General features: G+C 60.4%; 2 protein-coding genes across 2 annotated transcripts; one reads left to right on the top strand and one right to left on the bottom strand.

Moving 5' to 3' along the window:
• Positions 1–3,263: 3,263 nt before the first annotated feature.
• Positions 3,264–8,365, top strand: IL34 (interleukin 34; the record flags this gene model as incomplete). Its single annotated transcript, XM_080352010.1, has 6 exons — positions 3,264–3,291; positions 3,383–3,486; positions 3,775–3,852; positions 3,948–4,121; positions 8,119–8,257; positions 8,346–8,365. 6 exons carry the CDS (start codon positions 3,264–3,266, stop codon positions 8,363–8,365), a joined length of 543 nt encoding a protein of 180 aa, XP_080208136.1.
• Positions 8,366–10,334: 1,969 nt separating this feature from the next.
• LOC308044993 (C-signal-like) lies at positions 10,335–12,750 on the bottom strand (the record flags this gene model as incomplete). Its single annotated transcript, XM_080351988.1, has 6 exons — positions 12,496–12,750; positions 11,997–12,048; positions 11,573–11,760; positions 11,331–11,489; positions 11,093–11,203; positions 10,335–10,448 (listed from the first exon to the last, which is right to left on the bottom strand). Exons 1-6 carry the CDS (start codon positions 12,631–12,633, stop codon positions 10,335–10,337), a joined length of 762 nt encoding a protein of 253 aa, XP_080208114.1. The 5' UTR covers positions 12,634–12,750.
• Positions 12,751–13,314: the final 564 nt, after the last annotated feature.

A 13,314-nucleotide genomic window follows, 5' to 3' on the forward strand; every position in this document is an offset into this window, starting at 1 on the left:
CTGTGGCTGGAGCTGGAGTCCTCCCTTGCTGTGGGGCATCTCTTGCCTGGGGCTTTGAAAGGCAGGTGACCCCCAGCTCGGTGCTGCACTCACATCAAACAGCCTCTGTGTTCCTCTGGCATGTGTGCTGCACGGAATGAGGGCGAACGTGCACCCCCCTCTCTCCCATTTTGGCTTGTTACTGCGGGCCTGTTTCAGCAGGGGCTGCAACTTTTTGTCTCTGTGGCACCTGGCCACTGCTGCTCACCACACCCATCTTCTGCCTGGAGGTGAAGAGCTTTGTGCCACCTTCCTTGTACCTTAACAGGAATTATGCCTTCCCAGCACAATGTTTTGTTTCCTTAGCCCAGACTGCATAAATAACCTGCTTCCAGCACAAGGCAAACCTTGGGAGGGGTTGAGCCCCAGCATCGAGGCGCTCCCAGACCCTTTTTGCCAGGGGTGCTCTGAGCTGTGGCCCCACCAGCCTCCCAGTGAGGCTCTGCCCTTCCCCTGGGACCCTGCAGCCACAGAGTGCTTGGCTCCTGCTGACACCTGGGAGCAAAGCTCCCGGGGATGGTGCCCTGCACCTGGGGCTGTTTGCCTTGGGCTCGCACCAGCGGTGATTTCCAGCCTCGTGCAGCCAGGGAGGGCAAACTGTCCCCAGCACCATGCTGCGCAGCTCCACAATTTCCCTTTTCTTCCTCGCCCCATCCCGGCTGCCAAGCTGATGACTACGTGGGCAGGGAATGTTATTAAATGGCTTCCTTTTATTGCTTGCAGCAGATGCGGGCAAAATCCCTGTGGACACCGAGGTGAGGAGCTAGACTGGCTCCTTCCCCCGCTCGGGGCTGAGCATCATGCCCCTGGCCCGGAGCTGGGAGGGAGGCAAGGGCAGTGCCCAGGAGCTGGCTGCAGGGGAAGGTTGGCAGGAGAGTGGCGCAGCCCTGACTCCACGCCAGGGGAATCCCAGCGTGCTCTCCTCGCATGCAGCAGCACATTCCTTCCCACGCGTTTCCCTAGGAGCGCTGACCCCTCTTTGATAGCTGGTTTCTATTCTCAACCCCTTGGACGCCCAGCAGCCCCCAGCACAGAGACAGACAGCTTTCCCAAGGGGCTCTTCGGGGCAGTGGAGGGGAGGACAGTGTCCTGTTGTCCCTGCTTCTGGCAGGGGTTCAGCTCTGAAGCATCCTGAGAAGACAGTGTGGGCTTGGGCTAGAGGGAGCAGGACCTCCTGCTGGCCTGGAGGCAGCCAGGGTCCCCTCAGCCCCTCTCAGGTGGGTCTGGGCAGCCTCCCCTGCCCACAGTACAGGTGTGTGCTGGGTAAGGCCAGGCTGATGCCCACTCTGAGTGCCCCAAAATGCACCTGTGGGTGCCCAGCCCAGAGAGGGCCCTGGGACACACAGCCAGGGGAGCCCAGCACCCTGGGGCTGCCAGTGCTGGTGGAGCCTGGGGGCATGAAGTGTGGTTAGCTGAGTGCCCTGGGTGCATGTGGGCACCCAAATGATCGGGGTGAGTGCCCTGGGAATGTGCCACAGAGCTGGCTCAGCACCCTGAGGAGCAGTGGGCACGCAGCATGGTTATCTTAGCACCCCAGGGGCTCCCAGCCAGGGTAGCCAAGCAGCAGGGAGGAGCTCAGAAGGGTTGGCCAAGCACCCTGGGAATATGCCACCTGGCCTAGCTGAGCACCCCGGGGACACTCAGACCAGGTAAGCTGAGCACCCTGGAGACATCTAGACCAGGTAAGATGAGCACTCCGGGGACACCCACCCAGGCTTTCGAGCGCCCGGGGACACCCGGCGGCGTCAGCCGGACGCCCTCGGCAGGGCAGGGACAGATGAGCCCGGGCCGGGCCGTGCGGGGCGGTCGCTCGGTCCCCGCTCCCCGCCCGGCCCCCGGCGGCCGCCCCGCCCGCTCCCCGCGCCGCCGCCCCCCGCCCGCCTCCCGGGAAGCGCGGGCCCGGCCCCGCCGCCGCCGCCGCCCGCGGGAGACGCGTCCCGCGCCCGCGGCCCCTCGCGCTGCGCCAGGTGGGTCCGCGGGCCCCTCGCGCGTGGGGGCGAGCGGGTGCGGGTCCGCGCGGAGGCGGTGGCGGGGCAGCGGGGGTGGCCGGGTCGTCACGCAGGGCCCCGCGTGGGGACACGGCACGGACCCTCCCTCCTCTACGCGTGGGGACACGGTGTGGGGACACGGCCGGGTCGCATCTGCGTGGGGACATGGCTCCAGGGACACGGCACGTGGGTCTCTTCATGTGGGGACGTGGTGTGGGGACACGGGACAGCCCCCTTTGCGTGGAGACATGGTGTGGCTGCTTTGCGTGGGAATGTGGGGTGGGGACATGGTGTGGGGACACAGCATGGTGCCCGTGTAGGGACATGGCTTGGGGACATGGCACGGCTGCATTCCCCTGGGACATGGCATGGGGACACAGTATGGTTCCCTTTGCATAGGGACGCGGAATGGGGACACAGGTGGAGCCTCTTCTGTGCTGGGACATGGCATGGCTCCTCCTGTGTGTGCACTACACCATGCAGGGACACATCATGCCCCCTTCACGCTGGGACATGCTGTGGTCCCCTTACCGTGGGATGACAGCACAGCCCCCTTCATATGGGCGTGGGGGCACGACATGTCCTCGTTTGCACGGGGACCCAGTGTGGGATGGCCTGGCCACTTTGCAAGCCCCATTCCCCAGTGCTCCTTGGCTGAGCTCCTGCTGGGGCCGGACAAACTCATTGCTGGGATAACGGTGCTGGGCTGGGTCATGTCCATCTCCCGCCCTGGAAATCCCCTGGGGGAGGCACCGGGGGAAGCCCTGGCAGCCCTGCCCCCAGTGGGACACAAGCACCCCCAGCTTCACAGCCACCACAGCCCTCTGTGGCCACCCAGGGCTCGCGTAGGGCCGTCCCTGTCCCACAGCCCACAGGGCTGGAGCAGGCGCCCTCCCTGGGGCTGCAGCCGGGGCTCTCTCCCCCCAGATTCCCTCTTGCAGGGGAGTCCCACACCCCTCGAAGTGCATCCCTGCCAGTACCCTGTGATGGCCCTGGGACCTGCTGCCTCCCCACAGCCAGCTGGAGAGGAGAAGCCAGCGGGGACGGCAGGAGAGGGGAACTGACCCCCCATCCATGGCAGGGGGCAACCACCTGGGGCTACCGGAGAGCAGCCCAGCACCCAGGGCCTGTGCTTGTCCCTCGTCCCCCTGTCCCACGCACCACTGCCCAGGAAGCTCCTGGCGAATTCCAGCCATGTAGGCGCAGCCTGGGACTCTGCTGACAGCCGCCATCAACATGCAGCAGGGCTACGCGGCTGTCCTGTGTGAGTACAGCTTGGGGATGGGGTGGGGGGATGGCCTCACCCTAGCGGGTGTCCCTGGCGGGGCTGACACCACTCGCTTTTGGCTGCCCAGGTGTCCTCGCTGTTCTGGGGCTGGAGGCGGCTGCGCCAGGCGAATGCGAGCTCACCCGCCTGCTCCAGGACAAGCTGCAGTACGAGATGCGCCTGCAGTACATGGTAACCCCCAGTTTTGTTGAGGATGGGGGGACACGTGACGTTGCAGGGCCTGGGTTTGCTCTGGGGCTGAATGCAGCAGGGGCTGAGAGCTCACGGGAGCTGGGGGATGATTTTTTTACTGGGGCCAACTTGTGGCAAGTGGTGCCCAGCGCTGCTTCTGCTGGTCCTCCTTTGGTTGTTGATCACGTCAAAGGGCTTTTCCACTGTTTTGCCAACGTCACACTGAGGCTAGCAGAGATATCGCTGTCGCTTTGCTGCCAGCCCCTGTGCTCTTCTCCACCTTTCCAGAAACACTACTTCCCCATCGACTACACTGTCCAGGTCCAATACGAAGAGGTGCTGAGGCCGTCCAACATCACCCGTCTGGTAAGACAGCCGCAGGGGACAGCCCCATGATGGGGACACTCCAGGGACCCACAGGGGGTGTGTGGATCTCACCCAGGGCACCCTCTCACCCACAGCGCAACAGGACGGTATCAGAGGCGGCGCTGCGGTACCTCTGGTTCCACGTCAGCTCTCAGGCGGTGCTGCGGATCCGTGAGGTGCTGCCGGAGAAGCACCCATCCTGGAAGTACACCCAGGAGCTGTGCCAGCTCTTCGACGCCCTGGGCAAGGAGTACAGCAAGTACCAGCAGGTAGGGAGACCCTGGGGACCCCTGGTACCCCAGCCCGGCTGCATGCTTGCACTCGGCCTTGCACAACCCTTGCAGGGTCGCTACGAGCACATGGAGTGCGCAAGTACCTACTGCCTGTGCACCCAGACGGGCGAGGGGGCGCATGCACAGAAGTGAGGGTGCACAAGTGGTACACACACCCCTGTGGCACACAGATGTGCACCCACAGGTGTGAGCACCTGGGGGCATGCACACCCCCCTGCATGTGGGTCTTGTGGCATGAATGGGTTGATGAGGGGCAGAGGCTGGCACCCGGGGCGCGGCGCCGTGGCGCAGCACTGGGAAAAGCTGCACATCTGGCATTGGTGGTTCAGTGGTAGAATTCTCGCCTGCCACGCGGGAGGCCCGGGTTCGATTCCCGGCCAATGCAGCAGGACTTTTTTTTTTTTGCAACCCTTTGGTGGGGCTGTTAGGGCTGGGGGAGAGAATTGGAGACTGTCAGAGGCAAGGGGAGGTTCTGCAGAAGGAGACCCCCGAGTTCATCCCTTTTTTGCCAATGGCAGTACCTTGCTGCTGTGGTAGCAGAGATCCTGCTGTTCCTCCCAAGCCTCTGCTATCCTGATGGAGCCACTGCACCCCTGAGACACTTGTGTTTGGGTGCAGAATAAGGGTGGCCTCTCACAGCTGGATCTCCAGGGTGAACCCAAAGTACATCTGGGTTGTCCTCTGCAGGTTCTGAAGCTCCCTCCAAGGTCTTCTCATCAGAGTGTTAACTCTGAAGGCTGATGACAACCGGCCCCTGCAGGAGGTGATGGCTGAGGCAGCAGGGAGAGGCGCTCCCACGGCTGGAGCCCCAGCATGAGACCTGTGTGTTGGGGTCCCCGCTCTGGGGGTTCACAGCTGGCAGTGACTGTCCCTGCTGCTCCTACCCCCACTGGGATTAGGGGTGAGGGGCAGGGCTGGGGGGGGGGGTGTTGCACATCTGGCATTGGTGGTTCAGTGGTAGAATTCTCGCCTGCCACGCGGGAGGCCCGGGTTCGATTCCCGGCCAATGCAACAGCTGCAAATTTTTGCACCCTGATGTCCATGGGGGACACCTCGGGGCTGCTGGAGTGCCTGTGGGGAGTGTCCAAAGGGGCTCCCTTGGGCACCACTGTCCCCTTGGCCTCATCCCTGTGCCCACTGGGTGAGTGCTCAGGCTCTGATGCTGGCAGCACCAGCTCTGCAGTGAGTGTCCTTGGTTTGGTGGCATTGTGGGTGCAGTGAGAGGCACTGATTTGGTGACAGGGAACATCTCCGCTGGGTGGCAGGCAGGGCCACTGGCTCGGTGGCAGTGAGGGTCCGTGTCTTGGTGGCAGTGAGGATCTCTTGCTATGTGGCAGTGAGTGAGTGCTGGCCCCTATCAGGGTGCCCAGGCCACAGAGCCGTGGGGCAGCTGTATGCAGGCCCATATCTGGCACAGGTGGCTCAGTGGGACAGTTGTCGCGCTCCCCATTCCCTCCTCGGGAGTCCAGGTTTTGTTCCTGGCCAGCGCAGCCCTGATGTCCTGCCCTTCACCTCTGCAGCCCCAGCTCCCTCCGCCTGTCCTGGGCTCCCTGTGGCCTCAGGCTGCTTGGGGCTGTGGGTGCTGCTGAACCCCAGAGAAGCTGCATTTCAGTCCTGGATGGGGGTGGTGTGTCACAGCTGGGTCTTCAGGGTGAAGCCAAAGTGTGTCTGTGTTGTCCTGTACTATGGGGCAGGTTCTGCAGCCCCTCTGAGAAGGGAGCGAGCTCTGCTCATTAGTCTCATTAGAGTGTTAACTCTGAAGGCTAATGACAACCGGCCCTTGCAGGAGGTGATGGCTGAGGCAGCAGGGAGAGGCGCTCCCACGTCTGGAGCCCCAGCATGAGAGCTGTGTGTTGGGGTCCCCGCTCTGGGGGTTCACAGCTGGCAGTGCCTGTCCCTGCTGCTCCCACCCCATTGGGTTTAGGGGTGAGAGGCAGGGCTGGGGGGGTGTTGCACATCTGGCATTGGTGGTTCAGTGGTAGAATTCTCGCCTGCCACGCGGGAGGCCCGGGTTCGATTCCCGGCCAATGCAACAGCTGCAAATTTTTGCACTCCGATGTCCATGGGGGACACCTCGGGGCTGCTGGAGTGCCTGTGAGGAGTGTCCAAAGGGGCTCCCTTGGGCACCACTGTCCCCTTGGCCTCATCCCTGTGCCCACTGGGTGAGTGCTCAGGCTCTGATGCTGGCAGCACCAGCTCTGCAGTGAGTGTCCTTGGTTTGGTGGCATTGTGGGTGCAGTGAGAGGCACTGATTTGGTGACAGGGAACATCTCCGCTGGGTGGCAGGCAGGGCCACTGGCTCGGTGGCAGTGAGGGTCCGTGTCTTGGTGGCAGTGAGGATCTCTTGCTATGTGGCAGTGAGTGGGTGCTGGCCCCTATCAGGGTGCCCTGGCCACAGAGCCGTGGGGCAGCTGTATGCAGGCCCATATCTGGCACAGGTGGCTCAGTGGGACAATTGTCACACTCCCCATTCCCTCTCCAAGAGTCCAGGTTTTGTTCCTGGCCAGCGCAGCCCTGATGTCCTGCCCTTCACCTCTGCAGCCCCAGCTCCCTCCACCTGTCCTGGGCTCCCTGTGGCCTCAGGCTGCTTGGGGCTGTGGGTGCTGCTGAACCCCAGAGAAGCTGCATTTCAGTCCTGGATGGGGGTGGTGTGTCACAGCTGGGTCTTCAGGGTGAAGCCGAAGTGTGTCTGTGTTGTCCTGTGCTGTGGGGCAGGTTCTGCAGCCCGTCTGAGGGATGAGTGAGCTCTACTTGTTTGTCTCATCAGAGTGTTAACTCTGAAGGCTGATGACAACCGGCCCTTGCTGGAGGTGACGGCTGAGGCAGCAGGGAGAGGTGCTCCCACGGCTGGAGCCCCAGCATGAGACCTGTGTGTTGGGGTCCCCGCTCTGGGGGTTCACAGCTGGCAGTGACTGTCCCTGCTGCTCCTACCCCATTGGGATTAGGGGTGAGGGGCAGGGCTGGGGGGGTGTTGCACATCTGGCATTGGTGGTTCAGTGGTAGAATTCTCGCCTGCCACGCGGGAGGCCCGGGTTCGATTCCCGGCCAATGCAACAGCTGCAAATTTTTGCACCCCGATGTCCATGGGGGACACCTCGGGGCTGCTGGAGTGCCTGTGGGGAGTGTCCAAAGGGGCTCCCTTGGGCACCACTGTCCCCTTGGCCTCATCCCTGTGCCCACTGGGTGGGTGCTCAGGTTCTGATGCTGGCAGCACCAGCTCTGCAGTGAGTGTCCTTGGTTTGGTGGCATTGTGGGTGCAGTGAGAGGCACTGATTTGGTGACAGGGAACATCTCTGCTGGCTGGCAGGTAGGGACACTGGCTCGGTGGCAGTGAGGATCTCTTGCTATGTGGCAGTGGGTCAGGGTGCCCAGGCCACAGAGCCGTGGGGCAACTGTATGCAGCCCCACATTTGGCACAGGTGGCTCAGTGGGACAATTGTCACACTCCCCATTCCCTCTCCAAGAGCCTAGGTTTTGTTCCTGGCCAGCGCAGCCCTGATGTCCTGCCCTTCACCTCTGCAGCCCCAGCTCCCTCTGCCTGTCCTGGGCTCCATGTGTCCTCAGGCTGCTCAGGGCTGTGGGTGCTGCTGAACCCCAGAGGAAGCTGCATTTCGGTGCTGGATGGGGGTGGTGTGTCACAACAGGGTCTTCAGGGTGAAGCCGAAGTGTGTCTGTGTTGTCCTGTGCTGTGGGGCAGGTTCTGCAGCCCCTCTGAGAAGGGAGCGAGCTCTGCTCATTAGTCTCATCAGAGTGTTAACTCTGAAGGCTAATGACAACTGGCCCTTGCTCGAGGTGATGGGGGGGGAGGGGGGTGGAGTGTTGCACATCTGGCATTGGTGGTTCAGTGGTAGAATTCTCGCCTGCCACGCGGGAGGCCCGGGTTCGATTCCCGGCCAATGCATCAGCTGCAGCTTTTTGCATTGTGGTGTCCCAGATGGGACCTTGGTGACACCCCAGTGGCCTGTCCTTGCAGACAGACGTTGAGGCGGTGGTGGCTGACCTGGTGAAGCTGGTCCACAGCGCGGGCATCGAGAGCCGGAGGAAAGCCGTCCGCCCCAAGGCGCTGCTGGACAACTGTCTCAAGGTCATGCGGATGCTCTACGGGGTACCCTGTGAGTGGGGCTGTGGGGAGCCTTCAGAATGGGGGTGCCATGTGTGGGGGTCCTGTCTCATGAAGTGACATCTGTCCCCTCTGCTCAGGTCGTTGGGAGTCCACCTAAAGCCGCAGAAGACCCCTCGCTTCATGCCTTCTCCTCGCCCCGGAGCCTGGGATGCTTCCTCTGCTCTGCCTCCCCCCAACAGAGCCCCTTTGGGGGTCACCAAGGAAGGTGCAAAGAGGGGACAAATGCCACCCCCTCCGGGACCAAATATCACCCCCTCTGGGACCCTGGCACTGTGCATGGACACAGGGTCGGCTCCATCCAAAATGCCAGGGACGTTCTGCACAGGTGCGGGCTGGGGGGGGGCTCAGACACAGCCTCCCCTGCGGGCAGGTGGCTGCCGGCTGCTTTTGTGGGGGGAGATGCGGCCCTTCCCTGCTGGCAGCAGGGCCAGGTCATTGCCCAGTTCCTCTTGGTTTCTATATTTTTCCTCAGCTTTCATTAAACACCAGGTAATTCTCTAGCGCTCAGCGTCGCAGCTTATCTTCCGACCAGGTCCTGGGAGCCTCCAACCATCCCCGAAATAAAGGACCAGCAGACAGAATCCCAGCTGCCTACCCTGCCTCCTCTTTTGGGATGTCAGTCCCCTCCCTCAGCTTTCTTGGGGAGATATTTGCCCTGAGATATGGAGCCACAGAACCACCGCCTGCCAAGTTGCTTCCATCAGCTCCCCCGGCAAGAAAACATCTGGATTTGTTTGTTGTGCTTGGCAGTGCGGTGCGGGTGGTGTGCTGGAGGGGCTGGGGGCTGGCCAGCTGCCTCCCCACTTCCCAGCTCGGTTATTTACCTTAAGCAGCTATTATAGACCTTAAATGGCATATTCCTGGCTTCGTGCTGCTTAGGCTTTCAGGTCTATGAGAGTGCACAGGTGAGGCTGTGGGCACTGCAGCATGAGCAGATGCAGTATCTTCTCCTTCTCCTCCTCCTCGTGGCTAGTGATGGTTCATATTTATATAAAGCCCACACAGAGCTCATTTAAAGCCCACCAACTACTATCTGTCACTTGATAAAGGACTTCAGTTCTAGGGATGCCCCTCGCCCATTGCTGTTTGTTGTAACAAATAGCCCTGGGTGGTCTTGGGAGCCACCTTGTGCTGCCTGAGCACCCGGGGCTGAGCTCCCAGCTCCTGTTCTGTCACATCAAGCATAGGAACAGTCCCGTCCTGTTTATCCACCGTGGGAAAACTGAAGCTGACCCAGCAAAATGACCCCAGCCAGGCTTCCCAGAGCATCCCCGCAGCAAACAACTGGGCTCAAGGCTTGCCAAAGCCCTACGTTTCCAGCTCAAGTGCCCACTTGAGATGTTGCGACATGATTTTTTTTTCTGATCCCTCTTTTGAGAGGTTCAAAAATGTGAACTGAGAGCAGCCGTGAAAACTCACGCGATGGGGAACCAGAGCCTGTTTGCAATATCTCATGCTGACCCATGCAATGGGATGCGTGCAGGGACAGTCAGCCCTGGGCAAGGTGCAGAGGTCCCAGAGGACACATCTGGGGACGTGCTGGGGCTTGGGAGATGCTCCTGCTGTGAAAACTGCTGGAAAAAGCAGAGCCTTTTCTCACCTTGAATCAGCAGAAAAAAAGCCCGTCAGCAGCCTCAGGATGGGCACAGAAAGGGCAAGTGCTTTCAGGGAGCTGAGCTCAGTAGGGATAGAGCTGGGCGCCACTAACAATGCCCTATGGCCACAGTTTTGGGGCTGTCTGTGAGGCCACCAGTCCCCAGCAGCCACCAACCAGGCCACTTTCCAGTGTGGCTTATGGCCACAGAGAGAGGCTGTATCCATTGAGCAGTGTCAGGATGCCCAAGGGGAAACCTCCCCAGCCACCAGGGATGTCCCAGCAGAGCCTGGCACCAGGATTCAGGACCTTGGAGCATCCTTCCCTCTGCAGCCCCAGCACAACTCAGCATCCTGGGGCAGGGGTGACAACCTCAGCTCTCACCCCACAAGCAAAGGGTCTCTGCCCTCATCCCACAGAACCAGAACGAGCCTGGAAATGGCAATAATTAACTTTATTAAGCTCAGCAGTCTCACCAGGGCAGGCTCTGCCCCCTCCAGTCCCAGAAAGTGCCATTGCTGGTGGCCGATAGCCGCGCCAGCAGCTGCAGGATGCCCTGCACACTCTCCTCCATTGTCACCGGGCCCTGCTGGACTCAAGGACATGGGGACAAAATCAGCCCCAACCCCTCCCTGACACCCCCAACCCCAGGTGCGGTGGGATGCCAGCTCCAGCTGGTGCAGGCTGGGAGAAGCTGGAGATGCTCTAATATCCATGGGATGCAGCTTTGCACAAATTAATCAATCATCCCTAATTCGGGTGCTATAGTGATGGAGATTTATTTTATGGTTTCTAATAAAAAAGTGACTCATTTGTTGTCTCTGCAAGCCAGCGCAGGGTTAAGCTCTGCTTGGCAATGTTGCAAGAGGCTGCTCGTCACTAGCCTCACCCGCCTCCCCTTGGCACGGGCAGAGGAGAAAATGAATTTGGGGTAATGATGGCCTGGGGGTGCGTGGGGTGCTGGGGAAGCAGCACTCTGGGTGCAGCCTTCTCTCCTGGGCTGAGTGTGGGGCTGGGGTGCCCTCTGCTGACACACGTTTGGGATGGGAAATGAAATAAGAATTAGGAAGGAAACAGGATTTTTTTGGGGGGAGAGCCCAGAATGGGCTTTTTGCTGCTGTGGTGCAGCTCCCTTGGGAGCGAGGGGAGGTATAGGGGTGGGTGTCACAGGGAAGGGGTGTTCCCGGGACTTTGCTGAGCCAGAGTGGCTGTGCACCTCTTGTCACTCACCATCCCCTGTCCCAAGGGAGGTGTCACACAGCCAGGGTCCACGGACACGCAGAGGATCCCACTGTCCCCATACTCCAGAGCCAGGCACTTGGTGAGCATGTTCAGAGCAGCCTGCGGGGGGGGAGCAAACCCCATCGCCACCATTATGAAGTGGCACTGCCATGGCTGGTGGTGAGGGAGAATCCCACAGGAGCTGACACCCCCCTCAAATTCCTCTCCACTTGCCCCATGGCAATACCTTGCTGCAGCGGTAGGAGACATCCTGCCTCTCCTCCCAAGCCTCTGCTGCTGCAATGGAGCCAAGGATGCTGGAGATGTTGATGATGGCAGCTCTGCTGCAGCTCATCCCCTGCTGCCTTTCAGCCTCAGCCGCCTCCTTCAGCAGGGGCAGGAATGCCTGCAGGGGTTGAGCACTCAGGCATCACCATCCTCTTCCTCCCTGCTGCCAGTGTCTGGGGCAGGGGGTGGCTGCGGCCTCACCTGGCTTGTCTGCAGGGGCCCGATGGTGTTGGTGGCATAGACGAGGGTCATGTTCTCTGCAGTCTCAGTGGCCAGTGTGCTGCGGCGCCTGGTGCAGGTGGTGTTGATCAGGACGTTGAGGCCAGCGCTTCCCACCTTCTCCTGCACCTTCCTGACTGCTGCCTTGATGCTGTTGGGGTCTGTCACATCTGCAAGGGGACAAGAGGGCTTGGGGGCGAGCTGTTGGCCATTATCCCAGGCAGGATGCTGTAGGAGATGGTGGGAGGCAGCTCCCAGCCACTGAGCATCCTCCTGGTCCTGGCAGTGTCCTGATTGTGATGAGCCAAACTGAGGGATCCGCGTGCTTGGGTGGTGTTTTATGGAGCCACCCACAGGTGCCATTAAATCCCAGGAGGCTTTGTCCCCTTCCCACGCCAGCACCTACCTAGAGGCAGGACCACGACGCTGGGGAAGCCCAAAGCCACCTCATTGACTGCCTACATGGAGAAAGGGGGGGGATGTTTCAGGTGGGGAGACTTGTTGGGAGGGTGACCCTGCACTGTGCTGACGTGGGAACCAGGCGGCCCCATGTGTCACAGCCGGCAGGTTTCAACAAGCCCTAGTGGGAGCAATTTGGTGCAAGTCGCTCCTTTTCTGCATCCTACTGAGCCCTTGGCAGCTTCAAAGCCCCCGCCGTGATGCCTCCAGCGTGGGGGCTACCAGCGAACTCCCCCCCACCCCAGCCACATACCTCTTGCCATGCACTTATCTATGCCAAGAAAAGAAAAAAAATCAAATATATACAAATATATGTATTTTTCCATGCCATTCACAGTGTACGATGCTGATGCTCAGCCATAAAGTAAGGTGGGGATGGCAGCACCCCCGGGCACTGTGTCTCCCAGCCCATCCCAGAGCTGACCCCCGCTTAACACCCTCCTTACCTTCCCCTGGGGGTCCAGGCAAGCGGCGAAGAGGTGCTGGGGGGGGCTGGGTTGCTCCAGCAAACCCTTCAGTAGCCCCAGGCCGAGCCCCCCGTCACAGCCGGTCAGCAGGACGCTGCCCACACTGAGCCCCTCCATCCCCACCGCTGCCACAGCCGGTTGTGCCGCCCCAGCGAGGTTTGGCAATCGGCCTTGGTAATTCGGGAGGTGCCGACGCAGGTGCTGCTGGGATGGGTGGAGGTGGTGGGGGGCAAATTGGGTGTTACCAGACTGGAGGGGGGGTGGGGCAGGGTGATGCTCTTCTGCATCCCAGGTGTCACCCATCACCTTGATCATGGGGATACCTCACCACGGTTGTACCCCCACAGCACCTGCCCCTTTCTCAGCCATGTGCACCCCAAAGGGGTGTTGGGACCTTCTCACCTGTCCCTTATTATTGGGGTGACCCCAGGGGACCAGCACATCCATAGGACTGCAGGCAAGGTCATTAATTACAGTACAACCTTTATTAATACTGGAATCTTCACAGTGCATTCGTTACTTGTAGCAGTGACTATGGAAATCAGGGAGTGGGGGGGGCAGGTGGGAAAGAGGGGAATTACCACCAAAAAGAAAAAAAAGAAGAAACAAAAATTAAAATAAGAGGGAATGAAAGAAAGAGAAAGAAACCTGGCTGAGGAACAGGGGAAGCGGCGGCAGAGGCGGGACCACGGAGGGGAAATAAATTAAAAAAAAAAAGGACCAAGTTAACAACAGCACCAGAAAAGTTACTTCAGTTGAAAGACAGGTCTTTTTTTTTCTTTTCCAAGGAATTTTCAT

Source organism: Nesoenas mayeri (genome assembly GCF_963082525.1).
Source record: "Nesoenas mayeri genome assembly, chromosome: 12".
Classification (NCBI taxonomy): Eukaryota; Metazoa; Chordata; class Aves; order Columbiformes; family Columbidae; genus Nesoenas; species Nesoenas mayeri.